The sequence below is a fragment of the Hippocampus guttulatus genome, chromosome 8 (assembly GCF_054856545.1).
Source record: "Hippocampus guttulatus isolate MCC_2025c chromosome 8, RoL_Hgut_1.0, whole genome shotgun sequence".
Classification (NCBI taxonomy): Eukaryota; Metazoa; Chordata; class Actinopteri; order Syngnathiformes; family Syngnathidae; genus Hippocampus; species Hippocampus guttulatus.
Genome location: NC_141268.1, coordinates 19,491,245 through 19,515,106, shown reverse-complemented (window position 1 = coordinate 19,515,106; position 23,862 = coordinate 19,491,245). Strand labels below are relative to the sequence as shown.

The 23,862-nt window shown below is 47.0% G+C and overlaps 3 protein-coding genes across 4 annotated transcripts; 2 read left to right on the top strand and 1 right to left on the bottom strand.

The window, feature by feature from the left end:
* The first annotated feature begins 426 nt into the window (after positions 1 to 426).
* On the top strand, positions 427 to 9,389 carry LOC147201692 (serine/threonine-protein kinase 4-like). The gene is made up of 11 exons (XM_086118792.1): positions 427 to 855; positions 1,909 to 1,989; positions 2,071 to 2,199; positions 2,490 to 2,604; positions 3,026 to 3,190; positions 3,258 to 3,425; positions 3,912 to 4,049; positions 4,182 to 4,316; positions 4,991 to 5,198; positions 7,167 to 7,309; positions 7,515 to 9,389. Exons 1-11 carry the CDS (start codon positions 812 to 814, stop codon positions 7,677 to 7,679), a joined length of 1,491 nt encoding a protein of 496 aa, XP_085974918.1. The 5' UTR covers positions 427 to 811; the 3' UTR covers positions 7,680 to 9,389.
* Positions 9,390 to 14,106, bottom strand: LOC147201691 (delayed-rectifier potassium channel regulatory subunit KCNS2). Its single transcript, XM_086118805.1, has 11 exons — positions 13,954 to 14,106; positions 13,066 to 13,248; positions 12,662 to 12,795; positions 12,289 to 12,459; positions 12,035 to 12,206; positions 11,879 to 11,962; positions 11,033 to 11,194; positions 10,864 to 10,947; positions 10,386 to 10,478; positions 9,631 to 9,950; positions 9,390 to 9,476 (listed from the first exon to the last, which is right to left on the bottom strand). Exons 2-10 carry the CDS (start codon positions 13,237 to 13,239, stop codon positions 9,648 to 9,650), a joined length of 1,377 nt encoding a protein of 458 aa, XP_085974931.1. The 5' UTR covers positions 13,240 to 13,248; positions 13,954 to 14,106; the 3' UTR covers positions 9,390 to 9,476; positions 9,631 to 9,647.
* A 671-nt stretch (positions 14,107 to 14,777) lies between these two features.
* pltp (phospholipid transfer protein) lies at positions 14,778 to 21,514 on the top strand. Of its 2 annotated transcripts, none has more exons than XM_086118793.1 (15): positions 14,778 to 14,905; positions 16,606 to 16,729; positions 16,800 to 16,899; positions 17,539 to 17,667; positions 17,741 to 17,896; positions 17,968 to 18,031; positions 18,678 to 18,833; positions 18,908 to 19,084; positions 19,158 to 19,217; positions 19,705 to 19,869; positions 19,963 to 20,030; positions 20,110 to 20,152; positions 20,596 to 20,659; positions 20,736 to 20,812; positions 20,877 to 21,514. In XM_086118793.1, the coding sequence occupies exons 2-15, from the start codon at positions 16,621 to 16,623 to the stop codon at positions 20,949 to 20,951; spliced, it is 1,443 nt and encodes a 480-aa protein (XP_085974919.1). In that variant the 5' UTR covers positions 14,778 to 14,905; positions 16,606 to 16,620; the 3' UTR covers positions 20,952 to 21,514. The 2 variants fall into 2 exon arrangements, with proteins under 2 accessions (XP_085974919.1, XP_085974921.1); XM_086118795.1 differs by having other exon boundaries at positions 14,867 to 14,976.
* Positions 21,515 to 23,862: the final 2,348 nt, after the last annotated feature.

Here is a 23,862-nt window from a genome sequence, read left to right as displayed (position 1 = left end):
GAAAAAATAGTTCAATGTAATGTTAGAACGTGGTAATTTTGTGCTAAAATGAAAAAGAATTCAAATGAGACACCAACCTACATAATAGGCCTCTAACATTGATCTGCATCGGCAGGAGTTGCTTCCTTTTGTTTGGATCGATACAAACATTGAACTTATCACGTTTACACATAAAATGTATGACGCGATTACGTGATATTGAACCGTTTGTTCATACGCTACCGTACTCATGTAAGAATCATATTTAACGTCCTTTTAAACTGCAGCCTTCATCTTTTTGTCATCGCTGTGAGCTTTTCCCGAAGAAATAGCGCCTCCTGTCAATCGCGTCAGTAGCTGCTGCTTTTCTTCTTCGTTCTTCTCCGGTCTTCTTCGTTTCCTCTCCGTTATTCTTCGAGCTTCCTCGTCGGCCTTCGTGCTGCTTCGTTCGTCATCTCGCTTCCTGGTTCTGCCACCGCCGCTGAAGTGTCTCCGGCGCACCGCTCAACAAGTCCAAAGTTGTCCAAACACGTTCGGAGGGATGGCCGCCTTGACGGAGAGCCCTGACGCGAGAGGGACGCCAGCGGCACCTCACCGAGAAATGTGACGTGCAAGACGGCAGCGTCTTTTTTTGGATTTCCACGAGCGGTTGGAAGCGAAGTTAGGCGGGCTAGCTTTTAGCCACCTAGCGCGCTAGCTGCTCCTAGCTAGACAAACGTCAGCGCGATCCGTTATCCGCCCCGCGCGCGGGAGCTGGCGAACACTTGGTCGGGTTCGGGTATTCCAACGGCAGGCGTGGAGTCGGCCGTTAGCCGCTGGAACGGAGTGGAGCATGGAGAACAGGGACAAGGTGCAGATGCGGAACCACCCTCGCAGGTAACTGGCGACCTCCTGCCGCTGACTTGGTTGGTTCGTCGCCCACTTCAGGCGACCTGGCTCGCTTCCCGGCACTTGAAATCACTTTGAGTAGTCCTTTCAATTTAAAGCGAAATATGTCGTTGTATTTCATCCGGTGGATAGTATCTCGAATGAATTCCATCCATTTGGAAGTTTGAAACGACTTGATGGCCTCACAGTGGCGCTCTCTGCAAGTGCGTGTTCGTTCTACGACAGCGCACGACCAAGTTCAGTGGTCATCGATCGCTCTTATTCAGAAACGGATCCGTTGGAGTCGTTGTTCACTCTACTACACGACAACACGTTTCAGTCATTGGCCAGTCCCGATACTTATATAAAGTCATGTTAAGCGCTATTGGTCGACTGTGCAGTTTTCACACATTTGAAGCCTTAGTCAATCTAATTACTGCACACTAATGAGCTTTAAGCTATTGTTCAGTCCACGACACACAATGAGAGGTTCGGCGTTTTTTTTTCGTTTGTTTTTGTTTTCTCTAATACAGTCGCTGACCCGCATGAGCAGTTTGTCAGTGTTCACTCTTACATTCATTGACTAACCAGTTTGAGTGATGGGTCGTTCAAGTGCACACCAATTGTTTTTAGGGTAATTCCATCGGACTTGTTCTGACAAGTTATTTGCTCTCCGACACTGACCAAGCAGTTCAGCAGTTTATTGGTCAGTCAACTACGCTCACTCGCTCTAGGTTTGAGTTATTGGTAGGTCTACTTACTCTACTAGGTCGACTTAGAACAAGATTTCAGCTATTGGTCTGTCAAATTCATACTGGAATCGTTTTTCAAAAAGTGGTATCAAACATCGCTACCAATATTCAAAAATATTCACTTTGGTTTGTTCAGTAGTTTATTAAAGACACGTATCAATTTTATTTTTTTTAGTTTTTTTTACTTGAATTCACTTCAGTGGAGAAAATCACTTTGAGATTGCATTTCGGTCAAATCATGCCACGGACATGTTCTTCAGACAGCTCGAAAGTCTTTCAAATTCTGAACTTTGTTGCACATGCGTGGCAGGCAGCTGAAGAAGCTGAGCGAGGACAGTCTGACCAAGCAGCCCGAGGAAGTGTTCGACGTCCTGGAGAAGTTGGGTGAAGGGTGAGGCCTGCTGCTGTCGCGGCTGTCGCTCGCTCTCTTCACTTCCTGTTTGGCAACTTCCTGTTTGGTGTGCGCGTGCAGGTCGTACGGCTGCGTGTTCAAGGCTCACTACAGAGAGACGGGAGAGATCGTGGCCATCAAACAGGTTCCCGTCGAGTCGGACCTGCAGGAGATCATCAAGGAGATCTCCATCATGCAGCAGTGCAACAGGTGGCCCAACAATCGCAATCGCACGTACTCACGACTACACCTCACAGACACCAATCCTTGTTCAGACAGTAGCTACACGCCTAACTTCCGCTTATGTTCATAGTAATCATTTGCTCGTCATAACAACGTCTATAACTGACTTCATGCACTTCATACATGTCGGCCATTTGTCTTCATAACTATACAGTATACACATGTTCATAACTATTCAGGTTCCCTACTACATGCCGTATGTTCATAACTACATAGCATCAGAATCATAGCAACCATATCTGTTCATTTCTGCTCAGTCCACACGTGGTGCGCTACTACGGCAGCTACTTCAAGAACAGTGACCTATGGATTGTCATGGAATACTGCGGGGCGGGATCTGTGTCCGACATCATACGCATACGCAGCAAGACGGTAAGAGTCAACGTTGCACGCGCGCGCACACGCACGCACACATATAGCAAATGCTGATAGCGTTGTAAAGGGAATTGACCAGAGCTAGCTTCTCCCTCTGATGAGGTATAAATGCTTTGGTGAAGCAGCATGTGGTTACTTGTTGTTTATATCACGATTCAAGTTGAAATCAGTTTTTATTATTGTGACAAGGCTTCGGGTCTTTTAATACTTTGTATGCAACAATGGTTGTTTGAAGGTGTTCAATAAATGAAGTTGAAGAATTAATGCTAACTCCTAGTTAGTTTACTCTGAAATTAAACCGAATGCAGACATCATGATGCATCCAATCCCCCCCCCCCCCCACACCCCTTGTGTTGACTATCACAACAGCCCTCGTGCTTGATTTGAACTTGAGTGTACCAATGTTTGTTTTGTGCAGCTGAGTGAGGAGGAGATCGCCAGCATCCTTCAGTCGACGCTGAAGGGTCTGGAGTACCTACACTTCATGAGGAAAATCCACCGCGACATCAAGGCGGGAAACATCCTGCTCAACACGGAGGGCCAGGCCAAGCTGGCCGACTTCGGCGTCGCCGGTCAGCTGACGGTCGGTCCGCCGCCTTTCCCTCCCTCCGCCGTGGCGCTTCGGCCTCACGTCCTCTCGCTCCCGGCAGGACACCATGGCCAAGAGGAACACGGTGATCGGGACGCCCTTCTGGATGGCGCCGGAGGTGATCCAGGAGATCGGCTACAACTGCGTGGCCGACATCTGGTCGCTGGGCATCACCGCCATCGAGATGGCTGAGGGCAAGCCGCCCTACGCCGACATCCACCCCATGAGGGTGAGGCACCTCAAAACCAGCACCTGTCAAACAAATCCGTCCTCAGAATTATGAATCCTTTCTCAGGTTCATGAACAACTATTTCATCTAATTCACCAACTCATCGTTGACACATTTTGTTTGAGTTAAAAGTGCCCAAAGCCCCTGATTTGCGCCTCTCAACAGCCAACGTTTTCCGGATTCTATAGTCCTTCATGAAAGCAGTCTAATTAAATTTGTGTCTCATCCAAATAATACATTTGCAAACGTCTGCTTTTACCTTGGAAAAGAACATTACCAGGTATCTGTTTCGGGCTGATACCGCCCTTATCTCAAGGAATCTGGTACTTGTGAAGGCTACAGATTACCACTCACTGATACTTATACCAATCCGCTCTGCACACACAAAAATGGGAACATAAAATATCGCATACAGAAACGGTTTGAAAGAAATGACATCTCAAGTCATGTGAGAGTTAAGTTTGGGACTTTTATAAATGTGTGCAGGCCATCTTCATGATCCCCACCAACCCTCCCCCGACGTTCCGTAACCCCGATTCGTGGTCGGCGCAATTCCGGGACTTTGTGAGCCAGTGTTTGGTGAAGAACCCGGAGCACAGGGCCACCGCCACGCAACTGCTGCAGGTAGATGCACGCCAAGTAGCGGCTGGGCCCAGATTTTAATCACTGTACCTCCGAATTATTCATCTTCTTTGGGAAAACGTCTGTGTCTTTTTCGACTTTGATTTATATTTGCTGATGTCTTTTCTTCTTCAGCATGCTTTCATCAAGGCGGCCAAGCCCAGCAGCATCCTCAGAGCGCTCATCAGCGACGCCATGGACATTAAAGCCAAACGGCAGGAGGCGGCGGCGCTCGCCGAGCAGGATGATGACAACGAATACGACAATTCTGTACGCCTCAAACATTTGGAAGTGATGTTCTCACCGGCACCAATTTCATAAGCACGTCGCACAAATAGTTCAGTTCGCGCCCGGTGTGAATGCACCATTAATTGGTGTTAAATGCATTGGCTTCAGCTTCTCTGGGGTTAGAGGTCATCAATACGGGGGCGTGATCCTGTTTCCTGCCGGAATAGCACAGGCTTCGCTACAGCCCAAAAATTAGGACTTGCCCGTCCAATATGCAGTATAGTAAACGCCCCCAAAAATATTGTTTGATTATTTACTCCCACGTAAGCACAGCATAAATGTAGTTAGCATTTTACAAATGGGAGACAAGGTGCAAGGCAAATGTCATTTCTGGAACGTCATTTCCTCTACATCATTTTGGGTGCGCTATCCAGCGGTCCAGTGAGGGAATGGCGCTGGTCAACATGAAGTGTGAAAGATGAAATATTGAAAAATACAGCAACTTATTAGAGGAGCTGATAGGCTTAATCAGCATTGTGCCACCTTTGCTAGGAGAGAATTAACTGAAAAGAAATATTTTTTTTCACCCCCACCCCCCCAAATAAATAAAAAGCCACACACACCAAGTTTAGAAATTGGTGATGTCGCGGCGACCACAAATGAAATTGCGCAAGTTAACTGTCCACTCTTTTATTGACAATTTTTCTGCTTTCCAGGAGGAGGACGAGGTGGACCAGGGCACCATGGTGAGGGCGGGGCCAGGCGACTCGGCAACCATGCGTGCCGCCGGTTCACTGGGCAACACGTTGAACGCCGCGGGCCAGCGAGACCCCGACAACGGGGAGGAGGCGGGAACCATGCGCTTGCAGCTGGGGACCATGATCATCAACTCTGAGGACGAGGACGAGGCGGGCACCATGAAAAGTATGTCAATGTCATCTTCTCTTTAAAAAAAAAAACCTTCTTGACAATATGTTGCATGCCCCCCATGGAGCAGCAAATTGCGTCTGTTTTGATTCATGTCAGCGGGTGGCCATTATGCCACTTGCTGTCACAGTTGCTCAGGGCTCAGGTAAAGACCAATCACAGCTTAGCTTGCGAACGACACATGACCAACTCCGAAAAAATCTGAGCCACATTCAAGAATTAAGTCCCGGTTGTGCATGTGCGCCCACTAGCGGCCGGCAGGGGTTGCAATGGCATCATGGACGGCAGCGTCTCTGGAAGCCGCATGATGGACAGCAGCATCCTTGTGTACTGCACAAACGCTGCCTGACTTGACTTTAATTATTGTTTAAAATGAGGCGTGGCTATTTTCACTGGTGCGTGTTTTGGACCACACACCCAAGGAGCAACAATTAGAAACATGTATTTACAAGGTTTTCTATTTTATTGATTTATTTCTCTATTTTTGGCCATGGAGAAATGGGCACATTTTCTCATGCGGTGCACAAGGTCTGTCTGTCCGTCCGACATTGTGCCTGCCACAACTACATTCAAGATATCATACCCTGAGTTTGAATGATTAGTGTGTTATTTCAGCCTTTAAGAAAATACTACTTCTGTGTGATTATTTCTGGCCTATCATTTGCAATTTAAATGGTCACAGTCACAGGCCACTTTGAAGGAACAACCCTTTTAAGAATCGTAAACTTGACGGAACAACCTTCAGGAATAAAAAAAGAGATGCTGCTCCGCACTTTCACTCGAGACAAAAATCAAGAGACTCCAAATAGACGTCACCAAACACCTGGCGGGAGAAGCGCTCGTATCTTTCCGCGCCCTGCACAACAAACGGATCACTTTCACTCAATATGGCCGAGAAATGCTTGAACGGGGAAGACGTGCTGCTCTCTGCTGGCCATTAGTCATTCATCAATAAGGTTGCATTTGTCTACACAGTGGCCTCAAAGTCATTGCCGTTCAATTTTGCCACCATGTCGGCGCAGTCCTGAGAAGCAAGAAATAACCACAATTCTAAAATATTCCCCTTTTATTTGGGGGGTACATTCCTATTCCACTAACGCAATAACAGCCAATTTTGTTGTCATGGAAGTGGTCATCAGCGCTCCTTCCACTGGACAAAAAGTAGCAACAACAGTTAATTTTTTTAATCATTCAGAAACCACAAGTGGAATGGTTTGCAGTACCTTGTTTGCCGTCCTCGTGCAGTTAGTCGGCACATGTGCTGCCTAAATGGGCTGCCATGCAACTCCCAACTTTGCTCTGGAACACTGCAACCGTTTTACGTGAATGTGAAAATGGTCATATTTTCTAAAGACTAAAATTGATGGTTCCAAAACAGCACTTTGAAACGGACCTGTGTTCCATTTGGAGCTTTTCTGTAAGCCCACCTCGACAGGACTGACAGGAAGCAGCGGGGATGCGATTGCTCGGTAACCCGAGCTCCGCTCTGTGAGCGTCGATACGGGACGAGTATTTCTGGACTCACTTGGTCGGTTATAAAGTCGACACCCGAAACGTTCAGTTGATGACACGCTTTTATTATTCATGACAGCATCCGGCAGAAATGTGCTCACACTTTAAGATCGCCGATCATTGGCGGATGTTTGAGATGATGTCATCTATAATTAATGTGTATTTTATGAATTGCAAGTGCACTCAACTGTGTTTACATGAGCGCGACTTTCACAGCAAAGCATTGCAAAATAACAAAAACGATGAGGCACATGCCGGGGAAAAAGGGATGCTTACTTGCTTCAAGTTAAAATTTTAAAAAAAAATTAAGCCAGTTCTTAGATTATGGTCAGCATTTCTCCAGGGGAAAAGAAGTGCAGATTACTTGGCCAAAGTAAAAAGAAAAAAAAAGTTGTATTTAGTAGTCTACTGTCACATTTTTTTGATGAGTGTGCGGTTTTCTGTGATGGTCAGGGACAGACGAGGCGTCCCCGCCCGCCAAACCGTCCTTCTTGGAATACTTTGAGCAGAAGGAGAAGGAGGCCAGCAGTCCAAATGGAGGACGCGGCGGCGGCGGAGAGGAGTGCAAAGTGCTCTCGGATGCAGATCTGGAGCTGGTGAGTGCAACGCCAGCGCGGCGCCTATCCAATATTGAAAAGGTCAACGATCACGTGCCAAAAGGCACGACTTCACTTTGCTTGGGGGGGCTCACAAAATTTGATTCTAGGGCTGCAAATAACGACCATTTTCATGAGCAGTTAGTCCGTCATTGGGTAACTTTGTTAACTGACGTGTGTTTTTGTGTGGCGGCGGTTTTCTCAGGTGAGTTCGTGGTCAGTGGAGGATCTGCGTGTGCGTCTGGCAGCCTTGGACCCAAAGATGGAGCAAGAAATGGAGGAGATCCGACAGCGCTATCAAGCCAAGAGGAAACCCATCCTGGACGCCATCGAGGCCAAGAAGAGGCGACAGCAGCACAACAACTTGTGACTCCGGTGACGCAGCCGCATGCGTTGGGGGCCGGGAGGTCAGTGAACATGGACTAACGTGCACACCAAATGATGATTTGTGGCACTAAATTCATTTAAGGACAAAATACAAGGGAAGAACGAAAAGATCGCGCCAGGGCATCCGCGCAAGCAAAAGGAGCGCACCTTCTCTCAAAATGCAAAGTTAGACTTGGACGGTTTCTAGCCAAGGTGCGCTCCTTTTGTCCTTCACCGGAATGAAAAAGTTGCACCATCATGTCATCAAGAACTGTTTTATATTTGGGAGTCCCCCGTTTGTATTTCGTGACCACCAATGCTTATTTTGCATGCACGTTATCCTGCACCCATGAAATAATATTTCGTGGCCTTACCGTGGCCGCAACTTTGTATTTTGTGGCCACAGAATGAGGTTTTTCTTGGCACGTCATACCTCAACTTGGGTGTTTTGTAGCGAACCAATCAGAACATCATTTTTGGCCATCAAATGTGTTATTTGTGGCCAATTTCCTCCTCCCCCTTTTGCATGTGATGAACTTTGTGGACTTTCAACTTTGGAGAAATCATCTGCTCACCAGCTGTGAAGATGACAGTTGCGATACACTGGAGGAGGCCGTGTTGCCTTTAGGAAGCCAATGTGGCTTCATCGCACTACTTTTCTTTTCTTGTCTTTGGTTCCTGGCGTTAGCATTGTAGGAAGCTCCTCAAGGTGAACATGTCTGCAAAGCCACCCTGCAACTTTGGGTGCACCCTTCAAGCTGCGCGCCGCCGTCGTTCCCATGTCACCGGTGCCCCAGCATCTTGCATACTGTAGTTTTTACTTTTATTTTATTGTTTTGGGTGGGGGAGAGAGGATCGCATGGTCAAAAAAGGGAACTACTGTTAGTCGAAAGCACTGGAGAAGAAAATGCTGAAATGTTTTGGTTTTTTTTTTTTTTTTTACAAGTCGTAGTCTTACTGTAAGCTGGAAGCAAAATGGAAACCATAAAAGTTTGGATTTTCAGGGCAGCTTTCAAAACTTTTCAGGGAAACTTGAGTGAGGCACACTTTCATCTCGTGCCAGCAAAAAGTAAATAAATTTTTTCCGCTTGGCTTTTGCTGGACATTTCTGAAGTTTCAGCTTGAATCCAAAAGCCTCTCTGACTTTGAAATCGGAGACTTGGACTTTGCCAATGGATCTTATTTGACGCTGGCAGAGAATTTGCTGCTTCATCAATTGATTTGATGGTTTACTGATCAATCGACTTGGTTGGTTGGCTGATTGGTCCATTTATTTGTCGGTTGGTTATGTCGTTTAGCGGTTGGTTGATTACTCGGTGAGTGGATTGATTTGTTGACTGAAAAATCGCTTTTCTGGTTGTTACTGCATACGTCAATTTAATTCCATCCACTAACCAACCGATGAACGAACTCACTTACTGGCCAATCAGTTGAGCGGCCTTTTGAATTACAGCTGAAACATTCCACTTTTTTTTTTCTATCATTTTGAATGACCGCGAATGTACAAAAGACGTCAAAGGACCGACTCATAAAGCGACTCAATATTCCCATCACCCAAGACAACCCCCGCCCCTTTCCCACTGACGGACACTTTGTCGAGAAACGTTGACTTCACGTGCTTAAGAGCCTTTTTTTTTTTAAGTTGTTTTGTTGCCTTCAATTCGAATGTTTGCTGTATTTAAGTTGTCAACAGAATAAAGACACCTCAAAAAGTCTTGGAAGGTGCTTTTTATTGGCGTCTTCACACCATTGTTGGTTCAGCTCCACGTGGAAAGTGCCAAGTCGGTACGGCGCACAAACACTGAATCGGGAAAAGACGAAATTATAAATACAGTTGAGTTGTTGATTTCTTCAAAAAATCTTTTTTTTTTTCCATATGTTGACATCTTCAAGAAAATGTCAGTTTTTATACGTGTACTTTGATTTTGATGCTCAAAAATCCCAGATACACGTACAGTCGCAAGTGGCTCAGTCACCGCGGGCAGGTGGCCGTCCACTCGCCGTAGCCGTCGCTGAGCACGGCCCCTCCGCCGTCTCCCCCCGGGCGGCGATTGCGTACGGCCGCCTCGAGCGCCTTCTGGCGGCGGTAGAAGTGGGAGAACTTGTTGAAGATGAGGGTGATGGGCAGCGCCACCACCAGGGTGCCGCCCAGGATGCAGCCGCCGGCCGCCACCCTGCCGGCCGCCGTGACGGGCACCACATCGCCGTAGCCCACCGTGGTCATGCTCACCGTCCCCCACCACCAGCACGCCGGGATGGTGTCCAGGCCCGTGTCCTGAGCGCACACAGACACGCACGCCGGGACGCTTCATTAGGTACCGCACAAACACAACGCGTCCGTGTGTGAACATTTCCACATTTGTGCCCATTTGGTTTCCTCCGCACAGCCTGTAAAATTCCTTTCTACTTTGACAGCTTTCCGCTGAGTAAAACCGTTCCCAAACTATTTTCCAACATTCCAAAAATTCACCACTTTGCCCTAATTCGTTTAATTTCCACCTTTTTTCCAAGTGGAAAATTAACAATTTTGCAATATAATAATGCCTTTAATGGGAAAAAAGTGCAGTCTTTTCAAATACTTTATTTCTCATGAATTCAATGAAAGCAAAAACAAAAGTCATCTTTGATGTAAAAGGATGGATTTTCAAAGTTGAACTCAATGAAAATTGATTTCATGATAATCATGTGCACAAACTAGGAAGTGCCTGACCTGCTGGCACTCGGCGGTGTAGGCCATCCCGGAGAAGACGGACACGCCCACGGCCAAGTAGAGCAACAGGATGCCCACTTCACGGTAACTGTGCTGCAACACAACAAAAGTACGCCCGCCGCCGCTTTTCAACGGGCTGACGTCGCGCCATTTGATTTTTCCCCTCCGTGCGCTGTAAGTGTGACTCATTCCCTTGGGCTCTTTGTTTTCTCTGGTGGTGTGTTGTTATTTTAATCCTTTTTGAGGATAAAGTGAGATGCGCATGTGAATTTTGGTCATGATTCATAGCACTTTTCGGACAATCAGACATGAATCTTGGTTTACATGTGATTGATTTTGTGTGAGGGACATTGTTTCCATCGCAGACCATTTGTTTTGAGACCGCGTGGGTACTTAACAAGCTCTCTGCTCGGTTGTCCACGCTCACCACTTCACAAGCATGCTATTTGCTTTGAGATGTGTGCGCGGATGTTGTCACCCTGAGCGTGGCCCCCAGGGAGCGCAGGCCGGTGGAGTGTCTAGCGAGCTTCAAAACTCGGAAGATCCGCATCAGGCGCAAAACCTGAAAGACAAAAAAAAAAAGGACAAATGGGAGTCATTCGTGTGGGAGACGCGTTGTCCCCAGAGTGAGGAGGCAAAAGCGGCACCTGGAGCACGCGTCCCAAGTCTCCCAGCTCTGATTGGGCGCCCAGCGCCCAATCACATATGAGCGTCACGTAGACGGGAAAGACGGACGCCACGTCGATCACGTTGAGAGGCTGGCGCAAAAACTGCTTCCTGTTGGGAGCCAGCAGGAAGCGCAGCATCACCTGAGGGATGCACCCCCCCCCCCACACATACAACTCGGGCTGAGCGACTCACTTTTTGTCGAGTTCAAAATGACCTTGTCAATATCATGCGCAGTTCAGGCCAAATACTTTTTCATTTTCATTCTGCTACAGCCACGGCGACACCTTTGCTGCCTTGCACACATTCAAACCTTGCCTTGAAAAGGCATCTCCATTATCTATTGATCGTACGGACAGTATTTGATCTTATTCTGTTGTTTTAATTTCACAAGTCTTGGGACTTACTGGGCTAACACAAGACCTCGGTGCACGTATTTCGTGCCATATCATGTGGAAATGCGTGTTAGTTGATACACATAAAAAATAGAAGTCCTTGAAAACTCAACTTTACATATAAATTGAAAGAACAACCAGAAAATAAATGAGTAAAAAATAAAATAAGAAAATACTAAAACAATAGCGATCAATATAAAATAGTGGCTGTTCTTGCTATGCACGCGTTTACCTCTAAGGGGCAGTGTACATATGCGTAGTCCACGCAATGAGAACAGTAGAAGAAGAAAGTTGTGCTTGGCTATCTTTTAAGAGAACTCTTTTCTTTTTTTTTTTTTTTTCCACAGGAAGACAGAATTGAATTCATTTTCGATGAATTGCGCAGCCTGACAAAAAACACAGTGACACGAAAACCCACGCGCACAGAACTACCTCCAAGGTGAACCAGCACGTGCTCAGCGCTTCCACCACGTCGACGGCGGGCTCCTCAATCAGGTTGCCGTCCTGGTCGAATGTCTGCAATGACGGTCAGGGCCATTGCCGGTCAACGTGGCGTCGTCGACATGGTACGTGCGAGCCGCGGAGCACCTGATATTCGGGAAGGCTTTTGACGCACATGACGGTCAGGGAGGCCAGCACCACACCCACCGACGCCACGCTGAACAGCTTGCTGGGAAGCGAGTAGCCCGGATTCTCCAGCGTCAGCCACAGACGCTGGCGGGCGCCGCCGTACCGCACCTCGTCGAAGTGCTGCAGCTCCCTGTCAAAAAGAGCAGAACGAGAGGAGAAAGATGGAGAAATGGAGTCAGAACAAGGAATGTCGAGGATGGCGCATTTCTCACGTGCGCAGTCGGCGTATGTCGTCGTGCTCGGCGCGCCCACCGGCACCGCCGTCGTCGCTATCGCCGTCCCAGCTGGTCCGGCGGCGGCTTCCCAGCTTGCGCTCGTGATAACGAAAACTGCAGCACGAGTCTAGAAAGAAATCTTCGATGCCCCAGTACTCCATCTCCTGACTGACTCCCCAAAAAAGGCAACAATTAAAGCCACCCTGCTCCAACGAGAAGCAGACTCATCATCGTGTTTTAGGTTCACAGATCATTAACCCATTAGGGGTGAAAGAAGTCCTCAAGTCATTCGAGTATCTCCATTCCCAAAAAAAAAAAAGCTTTTTTTTTGTGATTGTGTTTTTGCTTCACAGCAACTCCCCTTCCTAACCTGAACGAGAAGACGCACAGCTCCTCCATGACGTGAAGTTTTCCCGTCTGATAGAAGTGCAACACGTACGGGAACAAGCCGGGATTCCTGTCAAAGTAAAATTCCTTCTCCTGCACGTCGTAGTCATCGCACACCTGCAGATTTAGTCGTGATAATTATTCATTGAATAATATCGAGATGTTCTATCAAAACGTGTCTTACTCAGCATAGGTATGCACCAGTACAATGACGCACTGAAAGATAATTAGCGTACTTGGGAAGTTCAAATCGTGATCAGATTGGATTGTGATGTTTGGATATTGTTACATCCCTTTTCAATTCTGCACTTATGTTCAAAAAAAGAAGAGTTAGCCCTCTCTGGTCAGCGGCGCAACTGTCTTATGCAAAACGAGAAGCAAACTGACCTGCAGGATGTCCTCTTCCGAGCGGCACTCCAGCAGTTTTCCCAGCCTGGTGTCGGGAAACTTGTTGAGCGTGCCGCAGCGGAGGCTGTGCCTCACCCCGCCCACGTTCACGTGCACTAGACCCTCGCCCGCATCCTTGTGCGCCCTGCCGCAACCACGACGTCCCGTCACCATGCTTACCTGCTGCGTGCAGCACCCCAAAAAAAAAAATAAGAAGAACTCGGTCATGAAAAAGACGTTGTTTATATGGTAGCATATGTTTCTCCAAAAGCTCTATGTTGTCTTCACAGATGTAGAAGTTATCCATGCCATTGGCACGAGCACAGCCCCATACCATCACCATGCTCATTAAGTTCTTTTCTTCTTTGGCCCGGGGAGACACGGCGTCCACAATTTCCCAAAACAATTTCAAATGTCGATTCATCAGACTACAGAACACTTTTCCACTTTGCATCAATCAATTTAAGTTGACACATTGCACTACAAAACATCTTGAGATGTCATGGTCAAAAACTGCACACATCCGCATAAACGTTGTGTGACATTGAAAAGGGACTCACTGCAAGACGCAGTGTAAACATTGCCATCAGCATTGTACACAGCTTCCTAAACATCACCTTGTTTTCATATTAAGGGCGACCTTGCCAAGGCAGGACAAAACATCGCATCCACTATTTTGTAAACAATGACATTGTGAAGGACATGATGTTGACAAAAGTGGCGTGAGTGAGGCTGTGGCCCGATTGATTTTAAAGCAGAGACCCCGCTGAATTTGAAGGTCACTCCAAAAATGAACACAACTCTTGGTGACGTCACAGGTTGCTCATGCGAACCCCACCGCCGCACATGACGCCATCAACTTTCGGTGCAAGTTTCCAGCTCACTCACCTTTTGGCACCACTTTCGTCCCACGGCATTCTTGGAAGTCACATGAAGTTCACGTGCTAAACTCTTAGGGAAATAAGATCACGCAATGTATGCCAGCGACAGCTATTAATGACGTAAGCAATTAGCTATCAATCAAAGTGCGTGCACTGCCGGGGCTCGGTGCGGCTCATCTGCGCTCGCTCCATCGCTCGTCCCACTTGTGAGACTTCGGCTATTTCCGGCACTTTCCGCAAAGGAGTCGACTCTCCACGTGACCGTCGGATGCTTGAAGTCGTTTATTTCTTCCGTATCCTTGTTTTTGTATATTACGAGTAATATCGTCATATTGTTAGTCAATTGCTGCTGAAAAGACTTTGGTATAAGAACTATGAACATTGTTATCATAATTCAATCACATCCGTTAATGGGGTCACGTTTTAGAAAAAACATCTCATGAAATTAACCTTAAATCGACATCACGATGGTCGGTGTTAATCTGTGACGACAGCGCGATCTTGTGGCCAACATGTGCTTCTGCATCTGAGATGGAGTCAAAATATTTCATGGGCTAATCTAATGTAATGATGACAACCATTACTGTTCATGTTAATCACATTAAAGTCAACTTTAACAACAACAATGACGTATTTTGGCACACATGCTGGAAATACAGTGAGCGGAACATAGGCCCACTTTCAAGTCAACATCCTCCAACACACGCACAATTAGAGAGCAGAACTTCCAGGAAAGTTTTGCTCTTCTGGGAGACACCCCCCCCCCCCACCCCCTTTAAACGGTCTTCAGTCAGGCTGTAAATCTCAGTCTAATGCACACACACTCGTACGCACACACACACACACACACACACCGGCGGGGGAGGGGTAAAAGCCAGTCCCTGGGGATAAAAAGAGAGCAAGCGAGTGGGCAGTCGTGAAGACATCCAGAAGACTCTGAACAAGTCAATCTCTCAACTGTGAGTACTTGTAACATCTACACGCGCACACACAAACACACACAAGACGGGTCGGGACACGTGATGGACAGGTGAGATTGTTGGAGCAAATCTATGTCTTTTTAATCTGTCAATTTGGTTTTTCAGCCATGTTTTGTATGTGTGGATTGTGAAATGTTAAGTATTTTTTAAAAAGCATTTCTGATCTTTTTTAGTTTGTGTTTGCCTTTTAGTCTTTCTTACATGTCTATTATTATTATTGCTTTTAACAGTTTTTGATGCCCCTGACATATTTTCACTGTACCGTTTTTATCTTGTCTTTTGAGTTGCACATTTGCGTAACAATATAACAGTTCTTCACAAATGGAGGAGCACCAAATGTAAACAGAAGAGAAAGAAGAAGCCTGTGTTCATGTCAGATTATGTTCTGGTCCATCAAAAATGACATCCCCCCCCCCCCCCCCCCACACACCCCCCGCCTCCATGTCAGCCATTTGCTCCAACTTTCCCAAAGAGGTTTTCCTTTCGTTTCGTTGACCCATGTGCAGCATGTCACCCCAATTGACAAACATGGTTGAAACGATGCAGCGCCAGTTCTTTGTTTTGGCCTTCTTCCCGGCCAGCAGAAGACCTTTCCCCTCTATGGGCCTTCATTTCAGCACGGCCTCTTCCAAATATCCCAAAGGTCGATTCAGACAAGCTTCCCGAAACATCGCAGAGAGCTAAGTGAGGCTTGCGTAAAAGTGCCTCCCCACAACATATGTAAATCATTTGGAATCCTCTGTTCACATTGTTCCTTGCAATCGGGTTCTCAGAAGTCAAAATCCAAACGATGGGATGAAGGGGCACCGCGGAGGGATCCGGAGTTGCCACGGCAACATGGCAAGTCGTGTACATTGGGGGGAAAGAGGATGAAGATGCCGATTAGGCCTTTGCTTGGCGGGCTCGCTCACGATGGGTCGGAAGGTCGCCCGGCGGTCATCGCTGGCTCTTTTGAAAAGGCTCTTTGAAGTCGCCCCTCACCCTCAGCTGTCATTAAGAGCAATTACGGGCATGCGGTGAGATGACTTGTTGACTTGCCTTTGGAAAGCTTCAACGACCCCCAACCGGATGCCCGCAGATGTGCCCCTCCTTTGAACCCCCCCCCCCCCTGCTTTGAAATACTCATTTGGAGCCCTACCTTGGTTTAAAATCCTACTTTGAAAGCTGTACCATAGTTTGGAACTCTGCTTTGAAATCCTGACCCCAGTTTAAAACCCTAATTTGAAACCTTGACCCTTTTTTTAAACCCGAATTTGGAATGTAAATCATATATTAAAACCCTCAATTGAAACCGTAACCCTCGTTTGAAGCCAGACTTTTCAAGCGCTGCGGCCGCTTAGATGTTGGCAGCCAGGCACGAGGGCATCCCGCTTTTCTTCAAAAGGCGTTCTACATTGTTGCCGCTCATTTTTGTCCATCAAACAAACAGCAGGCAGTGCGGCAAGATGACAAACAGAAAGTAAAGAAACCAGGAGAGAGGACCAGTGTTGGGAAAAGCGTCCTTTCGCCACTTGAGTCTCAGCAGCTCGGCATGCGTGTGCGGGCGAGCGTGTGTGTTTGGAGGAGGAATGTTTTGTAAGCAAGGTTACTGGGGTTCACCATCAACATCCCCAGCGTTTGTGCGTGCGTGCATTGCTGCTTGTACTTTCTCAAGCGGAGCGGAATGTTCTGCAATCCAGGGTCTGGCTTTTGGCATGACTTCCCGTCTCTACTTCCCCCTCGTCTGCGTGCTGACGTGGGCCATGGCGACCGGCGAGCCGGCCGGATGCAAGATCCGCATCACCGACAGAGGCCTGGACATGCGTAAGACCGACCATACGGCCATGGCCGGGACGCTGAGCCGCCAAATGAGCCTCGTTGTGTTTTTGCCTAGTCAAATGGGAGACGCAGAAGTTTGTGGAGGAGGAGCTGAGCAACATCAGCATGCCCGAGATGAGCGGCAAGGAGGGAAACTTCCAGTACACCATCAACGAGTATGTTGTGCCACGCGCCGCCTCCGCATCGACTCGCGCTTCAACACAACAAGTTAGCATCATGCTGCGGCGTAATGCTGCGCCGTAACACCGCGGTGTAACGCGGTGCGTAATGCTGCATAGCGCTACTACGTTAGTGCGCTGACTCAATGCTACAGCATAACACTACGGTGGAATGAAACAACGTAACGCTATCGTGATGTAACACTCTAGTGTAATGGAACACCGTAACGCTGCATTACACTACAGCGTAACACTGCAGCGTAATGGTGGGATGCTATATTGTAACGCTACACTGTACTGGTATTACTTTGACGTAACGCAATGGCGTAACACTTTTTCTTAACACTGCTCCGTAACGTAACACCATGCCGTTCGTTGTAACACTGACGCAATGAAACAATGTAACGCTATGCCAACATGATCATGTAACGCTACGGCTGAAGCTCTAGTGGAAGGCTACAATGTAACACCACGCTGTGTTGACAAAACGCAGTGACGTAAAGTTGCAGTGTAACACTGCAATGTAAAGCTAAAGCATAACGCGAAGGCATAACTCCGTGGCGTAGCAGTACGGCACGTTACATGCAATGGCACAGCGTTACGGCCAGCTGACGTTGCGTTTGGCGTGCGGTCCAGCGTGAAGATCAAGGAGCTCAACCTGACTTACGCCAACTTGAGCTTCCTGCCCGAGGTGGGTGTGATGTTTGATGTACAGAACTCGTCCATCGCGCTCAGCTTCCACCGACGGCTCCTCTACTGGTTCCTGTGAGTTCCGCCGCCGCCGCCGCCGTCGCCGCCACTGCCGGCTAATTGACCAAAGCACTCGCGCACGCGTCAGTTACGACACAGGAAGGATCGAGGCGTCCGCCGACGGCGTCCGCATCAACACGGCGCTCGGCCTGGGCCGAGACGCGCTCGGACGCCTCAGGATCAACAATGTCACCTGTGAAGCCAAAATCCAGAAGATGAGGGCAAAGTTCACCGGAACGTTAGGGTAACGTCGGTGACGGCGTCCGTAACGTCTTTCACCAAAGCCGTCATCGTCACCGGCCATTTCTCCCACAGGAGAGTTTACGACTTCCTGGGCAGGTTTCTCACCACTGGCATGCGCTTCCTCCTCAACAAGCAGGTCTGTGTGTGTGTGTGTCTCTCTCTCTCTCTTTCTCTCACCTGTAACTCCCTTGCCTGTCTGTCTCTTCATCAAACTTGCATGTCCATCTGTTGCTTGTTCAGCTGTTTGCCTGTCTCACAACTGAGTCTCACTTGTCTGTCTTCCACCGATCTCCGGGCCCACCTCTGCGTCTCTCAGAAGTCATCACCTGTCTGTCTGTTTCTCACCGATCTGCCTTTTACTAGTCGCTCTCTCGCCTGTCTGCCTCACATCTGGCTCTCACTTGTTTGTCACACGCCTGTCTGTCTGTCACCAGTCTATCACTCCCTCTCTCGCCTGTCTCGCATCTCTTTCACGTCTGTCTCTATTTCCCCTAATCGCCGCACATCTGTCTCTCACCCGCTCACCTGTCTGTCTCTCATTTGTGTCTTCCTCACACCTGTGCGTGGCGGTCTCTATGTCTCCTTCCTGTCTGTCTGCCTGTCAGCCTCTGTCTCACTTGCTTGTCTGTCAGTACTTCCACCCGTCTCGCTCTCTGAGAGGGCCTCACTTGAGTGTCTCTTCCATATTTGCCTCGCCTCGCAGTCCCTCCCCAGTGCGTCTCTCACCCGTCTGCCTGTCTTACCACCTATCTCTTGTCTGTTTCTCGGCCGCGTGCGCGTAGATCTGTCCGGCCCTGCAACACGCGTCCCTCGTGCACATCAACTCCATGCTGGAGAGCATCCCGGTGAGAACGGAGGTGGACAGCTACATCGGGATCGACTATTCGCTGACAGACGACCCGCTGGTGACGTCTCGCAGTCTGGACATGAACTTTCGAGTGAGACGCGCGCACGCACGCGGCGCCGAGCGACGGCCGCCGCGCGTGGATGACGACATGCGCGCGGTTGCCAGGGGATGTTCTTCGAGCTGCGGGACGAGAACGACACGCTGGTCAACTACGCGGCGGAGCCCGTCATCCGAGAGTACGAAAGGATGGTTTACTTGGCGCTGTCCGAATTCTTCTTCGACAGCGGCCTCTTCTCTTACTACAAGGCGGGAATCTTCCAGATGAACATCACCAATGACAACGTGAGGCGCCGACGCCCTCGCGCCGGGCCGGTAGAGGCGCTCGAGTCTTTTGACGTTTTCGTGTCTTCGTCAGATGTCCAAAGATCTGGAAATGCTGCTGAGGACGACCTACTTCGGAACCATCATGATGCTGGTGAGCGACGTCGTGTCTTGGCGCGGCTTTGCCACACCGCGACCTGTGTGTGGCCGTCCTTTGCGTGCTGCTGTTGGCGGTCTTCGGTGTCTTTGCTTTCCATCGCTGTTTTTTGCATGCGTCTTGGATGTTTGTTCTCCGTGTCACTTTCACTGGGTGCGGAACTCGGGTCGTTTTCGAGGTCTCCCTCGTCCTGCACATCTGTCTTTGAGATCCATCATCAAGTGCCTTTGATATGTTTGCCATCCAACTGTCCCATGTGCATTTCCCCAAGTGTGTCTTTGATGTCGACCCGGCCACGTATCTTTTGATTTTTTTGAGATGGTTCTGGTGCATCTCTTTGATGTTGTCTTTCCAATGTGTTTCGACATCAGTTTTGATGTCCGATAGGCGTGTTGTGTCTTTGATGTCTGTCACTGACGTGTCTTCGACCACACAAGTAAAAGACGAGGCACGGACTTTACGTGCTGTTGCGATTGGTTGTTAGAATCCGGCACTGATGGACTCGCCCGTCTCTTTGGAACTGGCCGTCAACGCTCCGCCAAAGTCCGCCATCAAGACGTCAGGCGCCACCGTCGCCATGACGGCCCTCGTCAAGGTGATGATGATGCCTGCCGGCCAGGCGCCCGTGCTGCTCAGCAGCATGACCATGGTACGTACGCACGCACGCACGCACGCACGTGCGGGACTCATCTTGCCGAGAGTTCCCAAAGAGATGAGGATGTTGTTTTCTGTGCTCCTCCAGGAAACCAAATTTAACGCCAAAGTTTTCATCCGAGGAAAACGTCTGGCGGTACAAGCCGACCTGCGCAGGTCAAAGCACGCTCGCAGTCGCAGAGACACACGCGGAAACACGTGCACACGTCCTCAACGGGTCTTTTGACTCTTTCAGGTTCAAAATCTACTCCAACCAATCAGCGCTGGAATCTCTGGCAGTAAGGACGGCTCGCTTCTCTTCTGTCTTTGACGAGCTGGTTTTGTTTGTTTGTTTGTTTGTTTTATGTCCTTGGATGTGTTTTTTCGTGAGGTGCCCCCCCCCCGCCCCAACATGGCTTTGTTCAGTTTTTTTGTGTGGTCTGTCTGCTTTTCATTCACTGATCTGTTGTCAAAATGTAAGTTGATGTCCTCCGCATTCGCGCCGTAGCTTTAAAATCTATTTTCCATGTGTGTCTTTGATGTCACTTTTTTGAGCTTCCTCCTGATTTCTGGCCTATAAGTCTTATTGTTCACGTGTCTCTCGTGTGTCTGGCACTCATATCTTTGACTCATCTTTTTGTGTGTGGTGTCTTTGATGTCATTTTTTTCGTGTTTTTGACATGTCACATTTTATTGGGTTGTTTTAAACGTCCCCCCACCCCTTATGTCTGACATCCGTCAGCTGATTCCTCTGCAGGCTCCTCTGAAGACCATGTTGCAGATGTCCGTGGTGCCTCTCATCAACAGTAAGATGACATCCGCACACGTCACGCTTGAGTACGCGCTCATCATGCCGCCTTGTATGCACGTGTGCGTTTCCAGACTGGACCAAGCGAGGCGTTCGTATCCCTCTGGCTGATGGTATAGACCTCGTTGAGGACGTGGTGGAGTATCACAATGTAAGTGTGCGAGTGTGTGTGTGAGAAGAGTCCGCGACGACACTTGACCTGTGACCTCTTGCAGGGTTTCATCGTGATTGGCGCAAACCTTCACTTCAGCAAAGGCCTGAGGGAGATGGCGGCTGCCGCCGCAAAATGAATGCTCATGCACACACTGACTCGAGCCTTGCACTTTCACACACTCTCTCTCTCTCTCTCTCTCTCTCACACACACACACGCGCGCGCGCGCGAGATTCAATCAGGCCCGCAGGATAATTTAAAAATGAAAAAAATGCATAAAAGACAGAATTAATATTTTAATGAGGTGCAATTCATTGAGTATCCGCTAGAGAACACTGTTTGGTTCAGTCCGTCAGTGAGACAGACCCATGACAGCAGACGCTATCAATAGCACTCTCACATTTACACATTTATTAGTACTCTCCTTAGTTTGTAAGGTGTAGGCAGGGATTACATTTAGATTTTATATGCACATGTAAATGGTTTAAAACTTTTTCTTTATAAATCTTGTTTAATCATAAAGTGCATTACTATATTTTTCAATACCAATTACTTGTTGAAGTTTGTACAATCAATGGGATCAGTTGCAATGCATATATATGAATGATAAAAGTAAATTGCACATTTGTTGAAGGAAATGTAAGGTGCTTCATGAAATGTTTTGTAAAAGATACGTTCATTAAATTTCAACATTTTCCAAATGTTCTTGTGCTTCTTTATACCAAAACAAAGGAAAGACATATTGTTTTAGTTGTTTATAGCAAAGTAGGGTATCATTTTAATGGTCCGGCCCACTTGACATCTACCGAGGCCGTATGTGGCCCACCATGTGAAATGAGTTTGACACCAGTAATGTGTAGTAAGGCGTTTTTAGCCGAAAAAAAACAACCATGTACAGAAAGGCGAATTTAGCCGGAAAAAAAACGACCATGTATAGCACGCCGTTTTTGGAGAAAAAAACGACCATATATAGTAAGGCGTTTTTGGCCGGAAAAAAACGACCATGTATAGTAAGGCGTTTTTAGCCGAAAAAAACAACCATGTATAGTAAGTCGTTTTTGGCCGAAAAAAAAAAGACCATGTAGATAGAGTAAGGCGTTTTTTCTCGAAAAAAAACGACCATGTATAGTAAGGCATTTTTAGCCCCAAAAAAACGACCATGTATAGTAAGTCGTTTTTGGCCGGAAAAAAAACCGACCATGTATAGTAAGGCGTTTTTGGCCGAAAAAAAACTACCATGTATAGTAAGTCATTTTTGGCCGGAAAAAAAACCGACCATGTATAGTAAGGCGTTTTTCGCCCCAAAAAACGAACATGTATAGAAAGGCATTTTTGGCCGAAAAAAAACGACCATGTAGAGTAAGGCGTTTTTTGTCGAAAAAAACAACCATCTATAGTAAGGCGTTTTCAGCCGAAAAAAACGGCCATGTATAGGAAGGCGTTTTTAGCCGAACAAAAAAGACCATACATAGTAAGGCGTTTTTGGCCGAAAAAAAAAAAACGACCATGTATAGTAAGGCGTTTTTAGCCCCAAAAAACGACCATGTAGAGTAAGGCGTTTTTTGTCGAAAAAAACAACCATCTATAGTAAGGCGTTTTCAGCCGAAAAAAACGGCCATGTATAGGAAGGCGTTTTTAGCCGAACAAAAAAGACCATACATAGTAAGGCGTTTTTGGCCGAAAAAAAAAAAACGACCATGTATAGTAAGGCGTTTTTAGCCCCAAAAAACGACCATGTATAGTAAAGCATTTTTGGCCGAAAAAAAACGACCATGTATAATAAGACATTTTTGGCCGAAAAAAAACAACCATGTATAGTAAGGCGTTTTTAGCCGAAAAAAACAACCATGTATAGTAAGTCGTTTTTGGCCGAAAAAAAAAAGACCATGTAGATAGAGTAAGGCGTTTTTTCTCGAAAAAAACAACCATGTATAGTAAGGCATTTTTAGCCCCAAAAAAACGACCATGTATAGTAAGGCATTTTTGGCCGAAAAAAAACTACCATTATAGTAAGTCGTTTTTGGCCGAAAAAAAACCCGACCATGTATAGTAAGGCGTTTTTCGCCCCAAAAAACGAACATGTATAGAAAGGCATTTTTGGCCGAAAAAAAACGACCATGTAGAGTAAGGCGTTTTTTGTCGAAAAAAACAACCATCTATAGTAAGGCGTTTTCAGCCGGAAAAAACGGCCATGTATAGGAAGGCGTTTTTAGCCGAACAAAAAAGACCATATATAGTAAGGCGTTTTTAGCCGAAAAAAAATTGACCATGTATAGTAAGGCATTTTTGGCCGAAAAAAAAACGACCATGTATAGTAAAGCATTTTTGGCCGAAAAAAAACGACCATGTATAATAAGACATTTTTGGCCGAAAAAAAACAACCATGTATAGTAAGGCGTTTTTCGCCCAAAAAAACGACCATGCATAGTAAGGCATTTTTGGCCGAAAAAAAAAACGACCATGTATAGTAAGGCATTTTTAGCCCAAAAAAACGACCATGTATAGCACAGCGTTTTTAGCTGAAAAAACGACCATGGCTTACTATACATGGTCGGGTTTTTTTCGTTTTTTTCACTATACATGGTCTCTTTGTACGGGCTCGTTCGCAACCGACACATCATTTGTGAAAATGTAGGTGATTGAACAGTCAGTCAGAGGTGCTGCCAAAAAGAACCCTTTCTGCACTGAAATACAATATTAATTTTGATTCCATTTGCTGCAATACAAACCGGATACTTCATACTTGACCATAAAGTTCATTTAAAACTTAGTACCTCAATTCAAAACAAAATCTGACGTTGAAAAAAATGTTGTTTTGTATTTGTAAGACTGAATATGAAAATAAACAATTTAATTTTCAGTGAGGATCAAATACAGTTTCAAAAAAGAAAAAGTATCGTTTCAAATTCAGATTGTACAATTCAGATTCAGTTATTTAATATGATTCAGAGTAAAATATACAAATCAATCCATAATCCGAGCCACTGACCTTCAATTCACGTAATTCAAATTCAGTATAAACTATTTCAAAGTTATTCACGTTTAGTTT

Coding starts and splice junctions, on each gene's coding strand:
- LOC147201692 (XM_086118792.1), top strand. CDS start 812: ATGGAGAACAGGGACAAGGTGCAGATGCGGAACCACCCTCGCAG. Junction 1,990..2,070: donor CTGGAGAAGTTGGGTGAAGG/GTGAGGCCTGCT, acceptor GTGCGCGTGCAG/GTCGTACGGCTGCGTGTTCA. Junction 3,191..3,257: donor GCGTCGCCGGTCAGCTGACG/GTCGGTCCGCCG, acceptor CGCTCCCGGCAG/GACACCATGGCCAAGAGGAA.
- LOC147201691 (XM_086118805.1), bottom strand. CDS start 13,239: ATGGTGACGGGACGTCGTGGTTGCGGCAGGGCGCACAAGGATGCGGGC. Junction 12,460..12,661: donor CTGTGCGTCTTCTCGTTCAG/GTTAGGAAGGGG, acceptor TTGGGGAGTCAG/TCAGGAGATGGAGTACTGGG. Junction 11,195..11,878: donor CGTGCTGGTTCACCTTGGAG/GTAGTTCTGTGC, acceptor TGCATCCCTCAG/GTGATGCTGCGCTTCCTGCT.
- pltp (XM_086118793.1), top strand. CDS start 16,621: ATGACTTCCCGTCTCTACTTCCCCCTCGTCTGCGTGCTGACGTGGGCC. Junction 16,730..16,799: donor CGACAGAGGCCTGGACATGC/GTAAGACCGACC, acceptor GTTTTTGCCTAG/TCAAATGGGAGACGCAGAAG. Junction 19,870..19,962: donor TGCTCAGCAGCATGACCATG/GTACGTACGCAC, acceptor GTGCTCCTCCAG/GAAACCAAATTTAACGCCAA.